We start from the raw sequence: 20,160 nt of genomic DNA, 5'->3' as shown, positions 1-20,160 counted from the left end.
AAGTGGTGTCGGCCGGAGGGTTGATGGAGTGGAATGACGCGCGCATCTAGCCTGGACCGGAGTATTGTTTGTGGTCAGCCGTGGTGGTGGTGAGCAGTGTTTCGCTCGGCTTGGATGGGCCGAAGGCTTCTTGCATCGGAGCGAAGGGCTGGAGAGGGAAGGTGGAAGCAGTGTGGGGAACGGCGGGAGCTAAATCGGGGGGCGCGCGAGCGGCCATGCCGAGTGCACGCAAAATCCGGGGCCTTTTGGCGGGCGAGGAGGCTGCTAATTGAAAAGGCCATCATGCACGGACGCGAGAATCGGACATGCATAAGCTTCTCAGGGGTGCTATATTGCTACTGCGGGCGCTGATTGGCTGCATGTCGGAGCGCATGTAAATAGCATGCCACCGCAGGCTTGCGACGATCAAGCCCGTCCGGGAGGACAAGGCCAGTCTTATGCGAGTGAGGCGGGGTAGAACAGGAGATCCGGTACCTTAATGATGGTGGCGAGCTGAATGATGGAAGCTCCTGTCATGGTGGGGAGATGAATGTGCTGGGGTCGCTTCTGACTGGCTCACGCATGCCTGTCCGTCATCTCCGCCAAAAGCCGCAACATCCCTCCTCCCGCACCCGCCGTCTGGGATGGCCGACCTGGTGATGTTCACATGTTTGCGCCGCCTGCGCCGAGACTGCGTACCCACTTCGCCCACTGTATGTTCAGAGACGGCGCGAATTGTTCAGAAAGGAGCAGACGAGAACCCCCGGTACTCTGCTGGCGACACCACGAGTCGTGATCCCAGTGAGATGCTGCCACCTGCTTCAGGACGTAACGCAGGCACCATGCATGTAAGAAACGTGGCGGCGTCAGCAGGCATCGGTACCTGCGGCATCACCGGCCAGCTGCAGCTTGCACCCACCACCATCCTAGTATGAAGTCAGCCCCGATGGCAAAGAACAAGTCTCCATTCTTCCGTCATCTTCCAGCTGATCTTCTGATTTCATCCGCGGAGCGTTGTCGTTCGGCAATGCCTGTTCATTCATCGGCAGTCATCGCCAGAACCATACGTCCGGAACCGAGACAGCCTCTGCCGACATAAGGCCACTCATAGCGGCCGGAACAAATTGCAAGGCCCCTCCCGGCCCGGATGGTCTGCGGCTCAACTGGCATCATGTGGACGTTTATGCTCGTGTGGAGTGAAAAAAGCATTGCGGGCCGACGACGCCACCAGTTCGCCAGAGTAATAATCCGCTCAGAGCGGAATTCCAGTACACCGGAAGTGCATGGATGGATGCTGCCACCCTCTGGACGGGAAAGTAAGACCGCTAGACTCAGACGTTGATCGCCGATGTGATTGAACATATAGAATTTTTTTTCATTCGACGACTGCTAAACCTCCTGGGCTCGTGTCCTTTTGTCGTTCTTCTCGTTTCTTCGTGACATTCGCTTCAAAATTTTCGGATCGAACCACCTCTTCTTGCTCTTCCCACCATCTTCCACCCCTTCCAATGGTTCGTTCTTCTCCATCGTGTCGAGAGTCGTTGGGGAGCGCTGTATCCTGGGCCGTTCCGGCACGTCCGAAGCACAGCTTCGTCGGCGAGCATAAGGGCTAGGCACGTCTCCTTTTTCTTCCTCCTCCTGAGCTTTTTGCGGTCGACTCGCCTTCGGAGCCAACCCAGACATGAATGCCAGAAACCAAAGGCTTGTCTTCATAACTTCCTTGCATCGTGCTTTCCAGAACTCGTAGCCCTTTGTCGTGTTGAGGGAGCCGATGAGCAAAAAGAATGGAACGCAAACAACCACGAGAACCGTGCCGAACTCCCAGAAAGTGTGCTCCGTAGACATGTTCGTCATGCCAAATACGCTTGTGACAAACGTGAGGGGCTGAATTTTGTAAGTAACTGGCCCGCTCCTGAATTGCTGTTGCACTTACCATGAAGAAGATGTTGATCAGCGTCAGGAGCTTGACGTTGTGTCCCTGAAGGATGGTAATTTCCGAGAGTTCGACGGATTTGCGTGATTCCAGAACAGAAGTGCCGCTGAATAGCTGGTCTCGCAGGTCCCGGATTTCCACCCTTCTGTCGTTGTTCTCCTTGATTTGCTCGTGCAGATGCTTCACTTCGCGTTCAAAATCCTTCCGCAGCAAATAAAGTTTCCTCCGGAAACGGTCGTTGCGAGGGAGTGCTTCGTCGAGCAACGGCCATATGCTCTTGTGCCTCCCTTCCCATACCTCGTCCGTGAAAGTGTCTTCGTACGCGTCGATCATCGCCTTGATGCTGTCGTTGATGGATCCGAGCGTTTGATGCGCCCAGAAATATCCTCTGGTGAACGTGAAATTGTCGTCCTCAAACAAGCGCCTGTCTCGTTGATCGGCATCGAAGATGAAATCCGTTGGCGGTGTGATCATTCTCGTAATCTGCTTGTAAATTTCCTCGTACCGCTTGCGTGCATCCCGAAACTCCATAAGCACTGTCGCCAAGAACGCCTCAGGACCGTTCACATAATTCTTCGAGGCATCGTGGGCGTCAGCGTTCCCGAGCCAGTCGGGATAAGCTTGCATGTTGAGCACAAGCCATGGCGAGAACGGATCGTACACAAGACCCTGCTTGACTTTGACATTCTTCCGCCGGGACATGTTGCGGAGCTTCTTAATTGGATCTCCCAGCAATGCTAGAGATACGACGGAACTGCAGCGAGAAAGCGGCAGGTGGGCGTTGGAGGGTGAAGCATGTCTGTCATGACTTTGCCAGGGCATGGGCTGCCGGTCTTCGCCGATGATTGTGTAGTACTCAAAGCTGAAGGTGAATGTACGCTGATGCCGAGGGTCGTGTGAAAACGGCCTGTGGGGTGTTGCCTTTGACACCGGGGTTAGTAGTGAGCGCGTATGGGCATCGAGCGCAGAAGAGGACGTGGTGAAGAGGCTCTGTACCGATGAGTGTTCCGAGTTAACCAAGTGTTGGAACAATTCGTTCATGTCGAAGTACTCGTCCATCGCATAGTGCAAAGCGCCGAAAGCGATCGGAGCTGGTTCTTGAGCGATTCTGGAGACAGTCAGCCTGGCTCGCTGAGGACGACCGCCTGGACAGAGCTTACATTATTCGGCCCACGGAAGAGCGGTTGTCGGGGTCCACATTGATATCCTGCAAAGCTTGTCATTGGATTGATTCACTGAACAAGCTCTGAACGGAAATCGGCAAGGCCGGCTGGATAGCCGGAGTAGTCGCCCGGGCAGGGGTCAGATGGGGATCTGAAACGTTCATCATGCCAAGTGCATGGTGTGCCGACTCATCCGACAAATATTCATAACCCAACGTCGTCCCCCAGCGAGATACCTCAGCGCCCAGGTCTTGGACTGCATGTCGTGCCGCTGGCTTCGGCCGTCCGCAGTGCTGGTAAACTATGAAAAAGCCACTTACCTTGATGGTGTTCCAAAAAGCTGCGGCCTTGGACTGCGTTACTTCCTCCTCTTCACCAGTTTCGATATCGATGCTTATGGGCGCGCCGTCAACTCCTACATCGTAAACCTGGTAACTCGAAGGATGCAACAGCTCCTCCTCCCCGGGGGTGGGAAAGAGGTAAGGAGACAGCAATTGGCCATCCTGCACTACGTCTTCCAGGATGGTCTGGCCGCACGACTCCCATTCGTAAGTCCTAAGGTGGGTGCGCAGGTCCTCTTCGGCTAACGACTTTGGTTGCAGAGGCGTCCGAACCTTTATCCAAGGGGTTAGCAGGGGCGTAAAGCGGAGCATCGAGGTCGACCCGGTCCCCAGAAGGCGCAGCAACTCCCAGTGGTCCGAGCGTCGGCCTATAGGAAGAGAGGAAGAGCACCTACATAATACGTCTCGTCGTCCTCGTCATCGCTGTCCACCGAGATGGCCGAGCTCGTGTGCAGGACCGAGGCCAGCCCCGTCGACTTGCGGCCCTGGTCGGCGAAGGACACGGTCGACTGGCGACCGATGCCGTCACTGAAGGTGGGCGACGACGGGCTCTCGTCCCGCGAGACAGCCTCCTGCTGGCGGAGGGCGTCGTGGACGCGCTGTTCCAGGGCCAGGAAGGCGGCGCGCTGCTCCTCGAGCTGCCGGATCAGGGAATCGGTGCTCATGGTCGCGGGTGGTGGCGCGGAGGGCAGCAGCACGCGGGAAAAACTTCGCAGGCAACGTCGTTCGGCGGCCAGCGGAGCGTATCAATATGATGGTGCTCCGCGGCTGTAAGAACGTTATGGTTTATCTTCGGGCAGCGTCCCGGGCTGGATGGTGCCGCAGACGCGGGAGCCACAGGCAGCGAGTGGCGGCCGAAGGAACCCCATGATTCAGGCGCTTGGGAGGTAGCCCCATGGCGCCGTGGAGAAGCGGTGAGGGCGGCGCGGCCAAACAGAGGGCGACATGTACGGGCCCGCACCGGTCAATTGAGCTTCCGACCCCGGGCGGGCTGGGCACAGGGTCGCCGACAAGACACCAGGACGCGCTGCCGGCGAGCGGGGAGTCGGGGAGCGAATGGGCGCGCCGGACGCGAGGCAATCTGGAGACGGCGACGGCTGGGCAGCGATTGCGGACGATCTCCGCTAGGCCCAGCCTCCCCGTTAAGCGAACGAACACCAGCACCAGGACCGCCGCTTGCGACTCCAGCGCGCCGGCCCACGATGCGCGACTGCCGGATCCAGCGCCCGAGCCCGTGAGCCCGCAGGAACGGGCAGTGAGCAGCGCGGATGTGCTGGCCGCCGCCTTCTGGAAGGTTGATCGCGTCGCTAGGGCTCGCTGCCTGCCTGTTCCTGCAAACCTCACCGTCTCCCTCGCGGCCTGCACGCCTCAAACCCGCGGCCGAGAAAATTTTTGGAGCGTCTGCCCGAAACCTGCGGCACGCTTGCCTCTTCTCGCTCCGGCGGCGATATGCTGGAGATAGCGCCTGGCGTCATCAGGGCCCCTCTCCGAGACGGGGCGTTCGGGATCCGCAAAACACGTTGTCATGAACTGCCGACGCTGACCGCGGCTCCGCCGTGATTTGCGACTGCGGCGACCATCTCCAGCCGCCAAGCCGGACCTCCATCGCCCTTCGGGCTGCAGGTCTGAGGTGAAGAAGACGCCCTGTTGCACCATGCCTGGAACTTTTGCAGCCGGCCACTCTTGCCGCCTATCGATCATGATAGACGCGCCTCGATCCCCACCGGTGCCGCCACCCACTTCGTACGAGTCGATTCTCGACCTCCCCGGCGTAGTATTGCAGCTTCCGCTTCTTGGCCCATGCAAGGACAACACCGCGCCGTCACACCTACTTTTCCGTGCTTGGCGTGCTTGCTGTCATCGGGGGCTCGGCGCATCTCGTCCCCTCTGGCTCTGTTGCGGATTCCTCACTTCGCCGGCCGGCCATGACTGCCATTCGCGCAGATCAATCGGCCCCAGGACGCCTTGCAGGCTCTAGATCCGAGAGCGCTTCACCACTTCTGCCATGCCGTCAGATGTTTCACCCGGTTGACTTGCTTGAGACCTGACGTCTTCAGCCCTATCAGTCTCCTTGCAAAGCACTGATCAAACCAGGCTCGCACGTCCTGCCTCCCACCACGCGGGCACGGCACGCACGGGCAGAATGGCGGACAGCCCATAACTAACCGATGAGGCATTTTCCTGTTTTGTGGACGCACACACTGCTCGTTTCCAAGTCCACGCGCTCGACAGGCTTCCAACCTCCGCGCGCAATGCCATCACCAAGCCCCTCATCCCCCACATTCCCAAACCTCAATCAATAAACCCACCGGCAGGCAGCCTTTCCATCTCCACGCACAATGCCATCACCAAGCCCCTCATCCTCCACATCCTGAACCCTTCTCAAACATCCACCTTCCCAAAATCATCCACCCACCCCTTCCCAACCAATAAACCCACCCACACCACACCCATCACTTCACCTCCACCTCCACCCCCCCAAACCCCACTACAAGCCCCCCTCTCGTCCCCAACCACACTCGCCCCCCTCCGCCGGCCTCGCCGCCATCGCCCGAACATCCACAACCCTCCCATCCCCCTCCTCGGCAAACCACCATGCATACTTCGGTGGAAGAAGGTGTGGAGGGCGACGGGGTTCGCGCGAGGCCAGCCAGGAGCGGGTGGGTAGGCGTGTTGAAGCTTGTGGGGATTTGCTGGTTAGTTTTTGTTTTCGTTCGTTCGTTGGTCGGACGGCGTGGCGTTGTGGTGGGATGCGTAGGTAGGTGGTGGTGGTGGTGGTACCTGTTGGTGCTTGGCGGTGTTGGCAGGGGGGTTTTACTGCCTCTTCGGCTCAGCGTTACGAAACCGACACCACCAGGACCTCACCACGGACCCGCGACATCAGTGGCTAGGTTGCGCCAGATGTAATTGGTGCTGGGCGGCGCGGTGATGGTGAAGGTGTTGTAGATGCGGGTGCTGAGGTCGGTGGCGAGAGCCAAGTAACGATTGACGTAAACGGGAGTCTCATGTCGTACAGTTCTGCTGTTTGGTTGCAAAATGTCTCTTAGAGTCTTGACGCATGATGGTGAATGCTGCTTTATAGCCCTCTCAGGTTGCTGCAGGCCGAGTCGAAGTGACGTGCGGGGCGGACTTGGCAACTGCACCACCACTTCTAGCCATTTGCTGTGCAGTGATGAAAACGAGACTGACGCAACAAAAATAAGAACTACAAGCCTAGGATGACTTTATCCGATGCATTTTTTACCAAATTCATTGCTGCTCACGAGCAAGCCGAGTGTGATGCGTTACATTGCTGTGCGGGATTTCCTACTATTTTTCCCCGTTGCTTGGGACTAGTACCTGAATAGGCAATATCCAAGTCTCAATTAGCGCGATGTGGAGATGTCGTTGACCGTCTCCCCAAATTGCGTGAGAATGTTTTTTACGAGAACCAAACCTTTCGATATGTTGGTTGTTTTGCCAAGACTTGAACGTGTAGAAGTTGAACATCTTGTCCAAGCTATACTTGGGCTTCCTTCCACCCGTTGCTACAAGCCCTCATCAATCCTCCGAGGTCCTTCGTGACTATCGTTCCGATCCCGCTTCTTCGGCGTTTCACATATCACTTTGTGCGTGGGAAGTGCCTTGGTATTGAATGAACTCAAATTTCGGCGAGAGCTGACCTCGACCTCGGCCTAGAAAGCGTCTAGCGTCTTGCGTATCGGTATCTCGCTTTTTCTTTGCTGAAGTTGAAAGTTGGAAGAAATAGATTTACAAAGTATACAGGGTCGATGATCTTATTTCTTCTCCTCCTCCTTCGGAGGCTCCGGCTTGGGCGTTGGGAGCTTGAACTGAGGGACACGTCAGTTGGAATCACTCTCTCCCTCACGAGAAAAAAGAAAACTTACGCTCTCGGGCTTCCTGTCCTGACCAGCACTGACTTGCTCCCAAGAAGCGCTACCACCCTACACATTTTGTCAGCACCTAGTTCTTGGCTTGTGTTCTTATCGAATCTTACCCTGAAGTTCCTGTAAGCCTGGGTCATCTCAAGAGGTTCGACGACAATTCTCTTCTTCTCCTCATCGTAGCGAATCTCGGTGTAGCCCGTCATAGGGAAGTCCTTCCTCAGCGGGTGTCCATCGAAGCCGTAGTCGGTCATGATCCTCCTCAGGTCGGGGTGGCCAACGAAGAAAACGCCAAACAGATCATACACCTCCCTCTCGTACCAGTTGGCACCATCGTAAAGACTGCAGATGCTAGGAACCGGGGTGGCCTCGTCGGCGTAGGTCTTGACTCTGATGCGGGAGTTGTGGCGGACACTGAGCATGTTGTAGACGACCTCGAAACGCTGATCCTTGGTGGGGAAGTCGACGGCGGTGATATCGCTGATCGTTGTGTACTCGGCGGCGGTGTGGTACTTCAGGAACTTGAAGACGGGGATGACACCCTGGGGTGGGATGTAAATGGTCAATTCGTCCTTCCAGACCGAGAATCTATAAATTGTCAATGACTGGGACCGACCATCGACAGGAATGGAGCTTACTGTTGGATGTATTTCGGCATGCACGACAGAAGGTACTGGCCGTACTTGTGGAGAGCCTCTCCCTTCTCGGTGTACTTATCGGCCGGGTTTACGATTGGCGCCTTCAAGGGACCGGAGTCGGGGCGCTGCGCATTCTGTCGTCGACGTCAGTCGGGGCTGCAGCTTGGGCGGAGGGCGCAGCATCGTACACGCATGTTGGGGAGCTCGGCATCGGACGGCTTCGCGCGCACGATGGTGGTGGTGAAGCTGCGGGCGGCGATGGGCCGCACGGAGGAGCCGGCAGAGCGCAGCGCAGCGCCGATCGCGCGGCTGTTGGACAAACGGAGGCTCATTTTGGCGGATGGGGCAGAGCTGGCGGGCCTCGCGACACTCGTGGGATGCTTGGACGAGGCCAATGGCGGGGGATGGGCCTGTTGGTGTTGCTATGCAATCGTCGAGGTCATCGAGAACTCCGGCGCCTCTATTCGCCGAGGGCGCGAATCGCCGACGGCGACCGACAGGGTTAGCGTGCCAAGATGTCTGTTCGCTGCATACAGCTTTGCCGGGCGTCTGTCCCCGGCCGCTTCTACGACCACCTCCTTCCGCCCATCCTCGCCTACGCATTACGACCTTCCTGACTCCCGCTCACGGCCGGCGTTCGTCTGTTTGTTGCCTGTGCTCTCCTGTATTCGCACCCCGCGGCACCGCGACCCTCAATCTGCGCATCCGTCCTGCTGCATAGCACGCTCCGCGAGCGCCACCACCGCCCTTCATCACTGCACACACCATGTCCCGACAGGTAGACCAGTTCATCGACGATGAGGAGGAGGAACTCTGCCCCCTCTGCGTCGAGGAGTTCGACCTCTCCGACAAGAACTTCAAGCCCTGCCCATGCGGCTACCAGGTACGCGTCTGCGCATTCCACGTCCGCCTGTCGGGCCGCCTGTACTTTGCTGACTTGGGTTCAACAACAGATATGCCAGTTCTGCTACAACAATATCAAGACCACCATGAACGGCCTTTGCCCCGCATGCCGCCGGCCATACGACGAGAAGAGCATAGAGTGGAAGGTCATCAGTCCCGAAGAGTTGGTCACCCACCTCCGCCGATCGAGACAGTGACTGATCCCGTACAGGATGGCCAACTACAAAGCCGACCTCGCCCAGCAAGCCAAGAAAAAGGCTGCTGCACGCCAAAAAGAGGCCCAGAAGCGCGAAGCTGACTCGTTAAGCCGTAAACACCTAGCTGGCTTGCGTGTTGTCCAGAAAAATCTCGTCTACGTCACCGGACTCAACCCTACGACTAGAGAAGACAAACTTCTCGAGACGCTACGCGGCGACCAGTACTTTGGACAATATGGCAAGATCGTCAAGATTGTTGTGAGCAAGGCGAAGGACACGTCGCACCCACAGCAGTCTGTCGGCGTCTACGTCACCTTTGCTAAAAAGGAGGACGCGGCAGCCTGCATTGCTGCTGTGGATGGTTCGTTGAACGGCGACAGAGTCTTGAGGTAAATTCAGATTGGAAGCGCCATGCTTGCGGCTGCTAACATTCTCCGCAGGGCCCAGTATGGAACCACCAAGTACTGCTCCGCCTACCTCCGCAACGAGCAATGCAATAATCGCAATTGCATGTTCCTCCACGAACCGGGCGAAGAAAGTGATAGCTTCACAAGACAGGACCTCTCATCGATGAACGTTATATCGACCCAGAATCCCAACCAAACCCGCTCGTCGTCTGCCGTCCAGCTCCAACCGCAACCCCCGCCACAACATGCGCCGCAGTCTGTCGCCGCCGCTTCTCAACCCATGAGGAGACAGGAGAGTCACGATGGATCGAATGGTTCTCAAGATGGCCCTGCACTACCTTCGCACGCAAGCTGGGCCAACAAGCCTCCGCCAGCTCCTCAGCCCCGCCATACGCCCCAGCCAACGAGTGCAACTGGAGGAAGCCCGAAGGATTTGAGCGCGACCCCCGCCACGCCTGCTAAGCCAGAAGAACCCAAGTCTAAGAAGGCTGCCAAGGCCAAGGAATCCACGCCTCCCGTAGAACCGTCAAACGAAACCACCGAACAGTCGACCGCGGAACCAAAACGTCCCAAGTCTGATCTCGACGAAATCCTGAAGAACCTCTCTGGTGACGGACTAGCGTTTGTATTTTCGGCGGCTTCATTGAAGGACGACGAGCTGCAGATCATCTCCAATTTCCCTCCTCTTTTTGACATGAATGGCGGCGAGCGGAGGAAAGTCGTGAAGGAGAAAGAGGCGGAGGAAAGGCAAAGGCTAGAGGCAGAGACACAGGCGCTTCGGGAAGCTGCATTGGCGCAGCAGGAACAGGAAGAGGCCACCGGAGGAGGCAGCATGCAGCTTGGTGGCGAACCGGAAGAGCGGTCAGATGTTGCCCACACACAACAGCACGCGATCCAGGCGCCCGGCCAACAATCTCTCAGTGGCTCTAGTCTTGGCCTGGACCAGAACTTTGGTCTTCCTGAACAGATGGCGAACCTAGGCCTGAACCGCGGCCTGACGACTCAGCAACAACAGCAACTGCTGTTGCAGCAGTTCAAGTCGGCCAACACGCAGGCCAACAGCAATCTCTTCCAGAGCGCTCAGGGCCAGGTCCAACCCGGCATGCAGGGTAACGCTGGAGGCCATTCCCGGCACACGTCTCGCTTCACTTTTGCCAACGACGGCAACACGGCTTCCGCAAACGTCAAGCCTGTCGCCAACGCCAAGCTCATGAATCAGCAATCGTCCATGATGCCTCCCAACAGCCACTTCAGCCAGCTCTCTCAGCATCAGCCTCTCAGCCAACAGTTTTTCTCCAGCAGCGTCCAGGGCCCGCCTCCCGGCCTGAAGACGACTGGCACCCCTCCCATCAGTGGAGGTGGCATGTTCGGTCAGGGCCACGGCTTCGCCACCAGTGGAGTGGGCTACGGTGCCAACGCCATGGGCAGGAATGCCCAGGAGGATGCGATGAGAGAGCTCCTTCGGGGTCGGGGCGGCAACGCTGGCGGCAGCCAGCTGCATGATACTGGCAAGCGTGAGTTAATGTTCCCTTCTTTCTTGCACCAGAATCCCACGGCGACTTCTACGCCTAGCCCAGCCCCTGGCCTTCTGAACTTCCCCTATGGACCTCAGCCTGGCGCATACCAGGATTCTGGTTCTCAGAAGCAGAAGAAGAAGGGGAAGAAGCACAGACATGCTAACACTTCCTCCTCCGGAGGTGGTGTAGTTGATGTTGCGGACCCGAGTATTTTGCAGGCGAGGTTGCACCAGGGCGGAGCCATGGTCGGTCAGGGGCTGTACGCTGGCCAGGGTCAAGGTGGGTTCTCCTCCGTGTACAACGGCGGCTTCAGCAGATGGTGAAATCCCGGCGGCGCTCCCCCTTCATTGTCATTTTCTTTGCTCTCTTTGCTATCTTGCAGGCTGCAATGGCGTTTTTCTGGTGGGCAAGCGATGCATTGGCTCGTACCCTACGGGTGGCCTCTGGAGTTTTGCGGCGGAATCGGGATCTCATGTCCAAGCTGGCAATGAGCGGTCGGCAGGCTTTTTATGGTTGGGCTTTATGGCATCCGATTTTCATTCTGCCTCATTGAGCTTACGGGCGATGCGTCGCTACCTTCTTAGGTCCGACAGCAAGTCCTTCTCTTCGTCTTCGTCATGGCCATCGTATGTACGTAAATTCCCTTCCAGCCACGTCGGAGATGGCATGTCACTCACAAAACAATCAGACTTTTGATGGCAACTTTCTTAATTGTTACTTTTCTGGCCGTGACGAAGACGTTGAGAAAGCCTTGCGTCGTGTGTTTTTGCATTTGCGTTTCATGCCTCTAGTATTTGAGCAATTTTCGCTGCCGCATCCATTTGCTTCGTCGATTACTCACGTCACCAACCAGTGTGTGCTGATTACAAAAGCAGTAGGTGAACAAGATCCCCTTTCGAGGAGCGTCGATGCTCTTGTCGGTGAGCCGGAGATGCAGCCAATGCATCTGGCAGACCTTGCCTATCTCCTAGACCAGCCCCGCCGTTCCACGCCAACCGTGCCTCCGGGCCTTTCTGCTCCCATTAGCAGGGCGGGAACTCCGTCCAGTGCGTCCATCCGTCCTCCGCCGGGCATTTCCACCCCACATGCAGCGACGCCGCACGCAATCACCCCGGCGGTCCCTGACCTTCCTTTGCCGACATCCCGTTCCGGCACGCCAGCGAGAAAGAACGCGAAGGAGAGTGAACGCAGTAAGGCAACCGAAGTTAGCACTGAAGCCTCCAAGACGCCAACCATTACCAAGTCTATCCCAGGTAAAGTACAAGCAGCGGTTGCCACTCCGACCACGGCCAAAGCGGACCTAGCGGCAAAGATCGAGACCCCCAAGGTTGGTGACAAGGCCAAGAGCAAGCAAAAGGGATCCGATGCGGATAACGCGCCCGTCACCCCATCGAGGCCCGCCGAAGAGAGCCAGCCGTCTCCTTACAAAACCATCGCTCAGGTCGTTGCGTCGGAGCCAAAGGCTAGTAGCGTGCCGCCCTCGCCTCTAAAGGCGGAACATACATCTTCAGCTGCCAAGCACGAGATGAAGTCAGCAATGTCCAGCACCAAGCGGCAGCATCCCGGACCTTTACAGATCCCCAAGAAGGAGTCTCTGGGCTCCGATACCGACGCTGCGGCAAAGAACCCTCGTGCCATGTCAATCACGGCCGAGTCGACGTCACGCCCGGGAACGCCCACTGGCGCCACCACCACCGGATCACCTTTGAAGCGAACGGGGCCTCAGATCATGCGCATCACGAACACGCCCAAGGCCGAAACGCCGCCCGCGTGGGGCGGTGCGGCTTCTTCCTCGGCCCCCGTGACGGCCGCCGCGGTGCCTCCCAGCGTGGCCAGCATCCGGTCGAGGCAGCCTAGCATCGCCTCGATCAACCAGCCGGGCACGCCGGCGAGCGAGTTCGTCTCCGACAACGCGTCGATGACGTCGACGTCCATGTCGCGCACCAACTCGCCCCCTCCTCCTCCGGCCGCCAGCAGGATCGGCTCGGCGCCGCAGCGGACCAAGACGAAGAGCCAGGCGAAGAAGGAGAGGCAGGAGCGCGCGCGGCAGATGACCGAGGTCGAGCTGGGGCTGATGAAGGAGTCGCGCACGCCGCCCGCCGGCGGCGGCGGCGGCGAGGAGCCGGTCGTGATCGAGGGCATCCAGACGCGCAAGAAGAAGGAGAAGAAGGCCAAGCCGACCAAGGCGGCGGCGGCGGCGGCGAAGACGACGGCGGTTTCGACGCCTGCCGGGAGCCGGACGGGCACGCCGGCACCTCCTGTCGACAGGGCACCGGTGCCGGAGCCTGAAGTCGAGAGCGTCGCTGTCGTCGTCGCCGAGAAAGAAAAGGAAAAGGAAAAGCCCGTTGAAGCCGTCGTCGAGGCTGCTGCCCCCGTCGCCGCCCCCGCTTCGATTCCCCCTCCAGCACCTGTTCTCGCTCCTGCTACCGCGCCCGCTCCTACAGCAGCAGCAGCAGCAGCAGCAGCAGCAGAGCAGCCGTCTCCCAGCAATAGCAACATCAACAACAACAAGCCTTCACCACCACCTCCTCCCCCCGCCCCCGCCCCCGTCATCACGCCCGCCTCTATAATCGCTAAGCTACAGGCGTCGGGCGTGGTGACGCACGAGAAGCTCGAGAACATGCTGTTCAAGTCGTTCCCGGCGGGCGGCTTTGGCGGCGGGGGAGGGCCCAACAACAACAACGAGCGGGGAGGGGGCGGCGGCGGCCACGGGCAGACGATGACGCCGGCCGACGTGCCGAACCGCGACCGCCAATACACGCTGACGGACGAGGCGATCCAAGGCGTGCTGAAGCGGCGCGAGGCGCACCGGCTCGGCGGCGAGGACGGCCGCGTGTCGTCGCGCGTGCTGGTGACGCCCGAGGGCACGATCCTCAGGGGGTTGGCGCGCGAGGAGGAGGATCGGTATCTGGAGCTGGAGGCGGAGTTGATGGTGCCAACGCCAACGACGACGACGAGAGGGGGGAAGGGTGGGGGTGGTGGTAGGTGGCAGTCCACGAGGGAACCCCTGTTCGACCTCGACCGCATCGTCCGCAACCTCAACGTCCGCGCCGTCGTCGACAAGAGCAACACGCTCCGCCAGACCCAGGCCGCTTTGCAAAAGGCCGCGCAGCAGGCCTCGGCCGCCGCCGCCGCCGCCGCCGCCGCGCATCACAACAACAACAACGCCAACAACGCGTCTCCGTCTCCGTCTGCGGCCGCTGCTGCGGCTGCCGCCACTGCTGCCGCTGCGACCGCCGCTTCCAAGCTCATCTTCGACGAGGCCGCCAACTACAACGACGAGTTCATCATGCCCGCCAGCCCCACCGTGCTCGTCGGCGAGGCGGCCGACGTCGTCGTCGACAATGCGGACAGAAGTGGGCATGCCAACAACAACGGCAACAACGGCAACAACGGCAACAACAACCTCAGCGCCTCGACCAGCTCGACGGCGTCGACGATCCACCACCACCAAGGACAACAATACCACCACGGCGTGGTCGGCCCCCCCGCCCCCGGTGCGGGTAGCGGTGGCGGTGGAAGTGGTGGTAGCAGCCTGCTCGCCGCGCCCTTCGAGAGCCACTACATCACCGTCAACGGCATCACGCTGTCGGACGCGGCGGCGCCGGTGCTGGGGATCGATCCGGTCGGCATGGGGATGATGTGGAAAGGAGGAGGGCCGGGGTTGTTGGCCGCGTCATCTTCTCCCTCGTCGTCGTCTGATGGTGCGAAAGCTGGCGTTGCGGTCCCGCCGAAGACTGGTGGAGGACCCGTGGTGCTGGCGTTGCAGGAGATTGAGCGCGAGCTCAACGCCGAGAAGCAGCGCGCGAACGAGTTTACGAAGAAGTTGAATGCGGCGATTAAGAGGAATCGGAAGGTTGTGGGGGCGGCGGGGGGCGGTGGCGGGCACTAGGTAGGGGGGGCGGTGCTGATGATGTTGATGACGGCGATGATGATGACGGCGATGATGATGATTTTGACGATGTTGATGTTGTTGAGCGTTCGGCGTCGAGGGGAGGAAGGGTGGATGGGTGGGGGAAGAGAGAGAGGTCTTTGCTTGATTGTATTATTGCTGGGCAAGCGGGAGGTGAAGGATGGCCATTGCTTGCTTGCTTGTACTATTAGATGTATTAGAGATACGGTGTGAAGGCAGACAGATTAATTGGGCGGGGCCTGGGCAAGGGGTTGCTATTATTGCTGGGGGGGAGTCAGTCAGTCGCTCGAGTCATTCGGTATATGGGGTGCGACGGGGATCCGAGTGTCGAGGAGGGGAGTGGTGGAGGTGGAGGGGGGGGGGGGGGGGGGGGGGGGGGGGGGGGGGGCCGAGCTTGTTGTATTACCACGACCACAACCAAATGTAAGATACGGCGGCGGCAGCAGCAGCAGCAGCAGGGAAAGCCCGTTGCAGGCATTCCCTCTCTCACTAGCCGCATGGAACAAGACTTTCAACGTCGGACGTATGAAGTCGATCTAGACTGCACCGTGTGGAACGCCATCTCCCCACATGCATGGCGGCCTGGGCCTGGTTCTGGTTCTGTGAGCATCCAGCCCGTTCTCTCTGCTCCACCACCGCCCATCGTCGACACCCACGCCGCGCGCTTCGAGCGAGCGCGCGCTGCAGGATGCAAAGGTGATTTGCGCAGGGAGATTCGCACAGCATTTCCCGCCGTCGAAGAAGTCCGAGGCGGGGTGGTGGCGGCGGGGCTGGCAAGAAAACACCACCAACAACATCAACAACGGCGACCTCGCATAATCGTCGAACGTCGCAAGGGAAATCCCCACATGCCATCCCGGGCAATGAGAAAGCCGTCCCATCTTTTTGTTGGTCCCATTTTTAGCTTTGGCCCACCTACCTCGACCCCCCCTCGCCCCCCTCGTGGCTTGTTACTGCGGGGAACACTTTAGCTGCTGAGAGACCCTTGTGGCTGAGAGGGGTCTGGACTCGGTGACTTTTTTCTGCGCGCGACGCGAGCCATCTTACTTTGCAGGCGTTGCGACGGGTAAGGCGGCACTACTACTGTTTGTTCACTGTCTTATCTCCCGTCGTGCTCCTTTTCCGTTGTTCGTTCGTGTGCGTGTGCGTGTGTTGCACGTGGCTTCAAAGTAAGCGCGCCACGAGCGATTTTTCCCAGGGTGGTGTCGGTCTGCCGCTGGCTCCTCCTGGCCGAGAGACGGTAAATTCGGCACCTTCAGACGTTCGACCTTTTCGACGCCGGCATGGCTTGCTTTGGGGCGGGCGGATCGGTGGGCATGGCTTGGAACTTCGAACGTCGTCGCGGATCGAGATGCCGGGTAGCGCGGGATGGGTGTGTGTATTATCAAGCCGTTCCGTCATGGCGGCACTGGTTAGGTGGCGAGCAAAAGGGTGCCTGAGGCCTGCTCGTCGCTCCATGGTTACCCGCGCTGGCTATGGGGGATTGTAGCATGGGATTCAGCAGTGCGGGAGTTTGGAGTAGTGCCGAAGATGGTCATGCGATCGCTGCGGATCCTAGATCTGCCTCAGAAGCTGATTTGCCCGGGTTGGCGAACGGCGGGCTTTAGTGCTGTGGCGGACGAGAGTTTAAGCTAGGGGCGTCCAAGCGAAGTACATCAAGTGACTCTTCGACAATAGGCAAGATCGATGATGGAGTGGGGGTTCGGTTCGCCGACAATCCCCACACCTATACTTAAGATTTTTATTATTGTTTAAAGGTGGACACGGTTCGTATGGTTGAGCAACGACTTCATGCAAGATGCGACGAACCTCGCTTTGGTTACTGGCCGGCTGATGGGCACAGTCCGAATCCTTGACGGCTTAATCCTACCTGCAGCTGGTCATGCGCCCTGGAAATAGATAAGTGATCGCAATGTTGGCAAGTCTTAGGAACACGTTTCTGGAACGATTCTCGAACCACACACCGTAGATTTAAGCAGCATAGCCCGCAAGACTATGACCAGGTTGACTATGCCACATGCGGTGAGTTGCGAAAATGCCGGCATGTCGCCGGCGAAGTCATTACACTGATCATCGCTAGCCCGAATTCTAGACATGGTTCCGGATTCGTGATCCATAAATGCTCTTCAGCCTCCACTCATGAGCTTTACCGCCACGGTCCGCTGTTTTTCAACTAAAGCACAGGGTCTTCGACCTCTATTTGTGAAGAGCTGTCAGCGCTTACGTCAAACAGGAGTGGTGAAGATAGGTTCACTAACGAGATCCACAACGCGTCCATTGGTCATTTCAATGTTCACTAAACATTGTCGGTTTCCTATGTCTGAACATGGATGTGGCGACTAGCGGTTTTGGCTGGAGAACGTTGTCCCGTCGGAGCACGACCCGCTCGTATTCGGGTTGATCGCATCTGGCAGGGGGTCAGGGAAGGTTAAGGCCACGGCGTGTGGATCACTCCAGAATGCGGTCTGAGGCGTTGTTTCGTCCTTTTCGTACTTCATAGAGGCATGCGCTTTCCCCCTCCGCATTCCCTCAATGCCAATCACCCCACCTTCTTCACTGTTGCTCGAGCATTGCCGAGCTCCAGGCTACAATGGCAGACGACACTCTAGATTACCGCGCCCGGCGGCCACATCGAAAATCGAGGAATGGATGTCGAAATTGTAAATCGCGAAAGATCAAAGTGGGTTGTTCCTTGGCTTTCCCCCATATCCCACTAGCGAGCCAGCCGGTGGCGTCCATCGAGCCCTGGTCTTTGGACCACCACTCGGCAGTCGCAAACTCGTCTGGAATCACATCTTCTGACAAGCCTCAGTGCGATGAATCGAACCCCCAATGCGGGCAATGCACAAAGCACGGCGTCGTCTGCGACTTCTCCACGAGGGAATCCGTACCCGCGAGCTCCGCATCCTCAAGCACCACCCCGGCCGCACCGACCTTCGGCATCGACTCGGCGCTGCTGAACATGGACACGATAATACCTACCACAATACCCACCATGACCAGCCAGCTGCAGGACGACGAACGGTACGACAACTACAACAACCGACTCCTCCCCGACAACATGGCCAGCACCAGCGACAACATGCCGGGGCCGGACGAGCCGGACCTCGAGCTCAACATGGCCGACCTGGAGCTGCTCCACCACTTCACCGTCACGACGGCCTACACGCTGGGCGCCACGGCCGAGCTGCAGACGTGGTGGCGCATCGAGGTGCCGCACCTCGCCATCTCCCACCCCTTCGTCATGCGCGCCCTGCTCTCTCTCTCCGGCATCCACCTCGCACACACGCTCCTCTCTCCCTCCTCCTCATCATCACCCTCGGACGACAACGACAACAACAACAACAACAACATCTCCCTCGAACAACGCCGTCTCCAAGCCGCCCACCACACCGCCCGCGCCCTGTCCCAACGCGCCCTCGCCCTACGCACCGCCCACGCCCTCCTCCCCTCCACCCTCACCACGACAACCGGCCATTCCTCATCCTCCACCTCCTCCCCCCCATCGCCGCCGCCGCCGCCGTCGTCGAAGTCATCGCCAACCTACCTCAACCCCCACACCTTCCCACCCCTCTACATCTGCGCCGCCCTCGCAACCCTCATCTCCTTCGCCGCGGCGCCGATCCCGTCCTCCTCCTCCTCTTCCCCCTCCTCCTCCGACCCCGGCGACCTCCTCATCGTCACCACCAGCGACGGCGGCGCCGTGGCTCCCTGGCTGCAGCTATCGCGGGGCATCAAGCAAGCGGCGGACCGGGTGGTCGACGTTGGGGTTGGGGAGCAGGACGGTGGTGGTGGTGGTGGTGGTGGGAGCAACGGAAGCGGCAGCGGCAGCAGCAGCAACAACACCAACACCGCTCTCCTCATGAGCCACGCCGTCGGCATGCCTCTCCGCCTCGCACGACCGCCAGCAGTACGACCGAAACCACTGGCACGACCGGCACTGGCACGACCGGCACCGGCACGACCACAGCCGCCGCCGCCACAACAGCCAAACACCGCACTACGCTACGACCCCTGCCACGACGACTGGAGCAGTAGCAGTACTCCCAGGCCGGCGGAAGGTCGTCGGGGAGGAGGAGGGGGAGCAAGCGGCAGGAGCAGGAGCAGGAGCAGGAGCAGAAGCCACAGCTATACCGACAACAGCGCCAGCGACGACGACAGCGACAGCGGAAGCGACAACAGCGACCCCACCACCGCCGCCGTCGCCGCCGGCATCGCCGAGCTCGCCGCGCTGCGCCGCTGGTTCGTCGCGCTGTACGAGCAGCGGTACCACCACCGGCGGCGAGAGGAAGAAGAAGCAGTAGCAGCAGCAGCAGCCAAAGACGGAGACGAAGGAGAACTAGACGAAGGAGAAGCCGCCGCCGCGGCCGCCGACTCGGCGAACCTCGCCTCGCTCGTCGGCGCCATCGACGCGCTGATGGAGGGGTACGCGGCGTTTGATCGATCAGGCGGCGGGGGGTCGAACGGGCGGAGGAGGAAGAGGAGGAGGAGGAAGAGGAGGAAGAAGATGATGGGGGTGAGGAGGAATGGTGATGGTGGTGGGCACGGTGACGGTGCAGGGCACGGTGATGGCGACGACGACTACCACCTCGACGACGCTGACGACGAAGACGACGACATGACGGCCGGCATGCGCGCGGTGCTGGGGTGGGCGTGCAATGGCCCCGGCCCCACCGGCGGCGGCGGCGGCGGCGTCGACGATAGGTTCTTGGAGAGGGCGGCGCAGGGGGCGCCGGCGTTTTTGGTCGTGGTGGCGTTTTGGGGCGTGTTGGTGCATTGGGTGGGTAGCGGTGGTGGTGGTGGTGGTGGTGGTGGTTCAAGTGGGGTGGAGGTGCTGTCGTCGGGGACCAGGCAGGGTGGTGCTGCTCAGCAGCAGCGGTGTTGGTGGATTGGCGGGTGGGGGAGGAGGTTGGTTCGGAGGGTGGAGGCGGCGGTTGCGGTGCAAGGGACGGCGTCGGCTGGGGGAGAGGGCGGGATGCATGATGGTGGTGCTGATGCGGGGAGGGAGAGTGAGAGAGACTGGCGGAGGTGGTTGAGCTGGCCGTTGGAGCAGGTTGTGACCGAGGGCGAAAGGGGCGGCGGAGTGAGAGCGGTGGATTGCGTGGTTATGTGAAGCCACGTGGTGCATCTCGGATGGTAAACCTAAAAAGAGCTTTAAATAGTGGGTGCGGGAATAATGTTGAGGCACTCTCAAGTGCGCATATGCACGTGGAAACTCGACTGGAAAGGTGCTTGAAACTCAACGTCATAAAGGCTTCTTCGATTTCCGACATTTAGAATACGTA

The 20,160-nt window shown here is 59.4% G+C and overlaps 4 protein-coding genes across 4 annotated transcripts; 2 read left to right on the top strand and 2 right to left on the bottom strand.

Moving 5' to 3' along the window:
- Positions 1-1,368: 1,368 nt before the first annotated feature.
- SLS55_009137 (uncharacterized protein) lies at positions 1,369-4,081 on the bottom strand (the record flags this gene model as incomplete). Its single annotated transcript, XM_066780540.1, has 6 exons — positions 1,369-1,863; positions 1,913-2,833; positions 2,909-3,020; positions 3,073-3,119; positions 3,396-3,665; positions 3,812-4,081. The coding sequence occupies 6 exons, from the start codon at positions 4,079-4,081 to the stop codon at positions 1,369-1,371; spliced, it is 2,115 nt and encodes a 704-aa protein (XP_066629769.1).
- A 3,111-nt stretch (positions 4,082-7,192) lies between these two features.
- ALI1 (putative NADH-ubiquinone oxidoreductase 30.4 kDa subunit, mitochondrial) lies at positions 7,193-8,270 on the bottom strand (the record flags this gene model as incomplete). The annotated part of the gene is made up of 5 exons (XM_066780539.1): positions 7,193-7,246; positions 7,304-7,360; positions 7,414-7,888; positions 7,939-8,072; positions 8,127-8,270. The coding sequence occupies 5 exons, from the start codon at positions 8,268-8,270 to the stop codon at positions 7,193-7,195; spliced, it is 864 nt and encodes a 287-aa protein (XP_066629768.1).
- A 434-nt stretch (positions 8,271-8,704) lies between these two features.
- NOT4 (transcriptional repressor general negative regulator of transcription subunit 4) lies at positions 8,705-14,854 on the top strand (the record flags this gene model as incomplete). Its single annotated transcript, XM_066780538.1, has 5 exons — positions 8,705-8,821; positions 8,892-9,004; positions 9,053-9,427; positions 9,479-11,241; positions 11,841-14,854. The coding sequence occupies 5 exons, from the start codon at positions 8,705-8,707 to the stop codon at positions 14,852-14,854; spliced, it is 5,382 nt and encodes a 1,793-aa protein (XP_066629767.1).
- A 3,016-nt stretch (positions 14,855-17,870) lies between these two features.
- On the top strand, positions 17,871-20,152 carry SLS55_009134 (uncharacterized protein; the record flags this gene model as incomplete). The annotated part of the gene is made up of 2 exons (XM_066780537.1): positions 17,871-19,625; positions 20,129-20,152. 2 exons carry the CDS (start codon positions 17,871-17,873, stop codon positions 20,150-20,152), a joined length of 1,779 nt encoding a protein of 592 aa, XP_066629766.1.
- Positions 20,153-20,160: the final 8 nt, after the last annotated feature.

Source organism: Diplodia seriata (genome assembly GCF_021436955.1).
Source record: "Diplodia seriata strain FDS-637 chromosome Unknown scaffold_9, whole genome shotgun sequence".
Taxonomy (NCBI): Eukaryota; Fungi; Ascomycota; class Dothideomycetes; order Botryosphaeriales; family Botryosphaeriaceae; genus Diplodia; species Diplodia seriata.
This window is presented reverse-complemented; position numbering and strand designations above follow the sequence as displayed.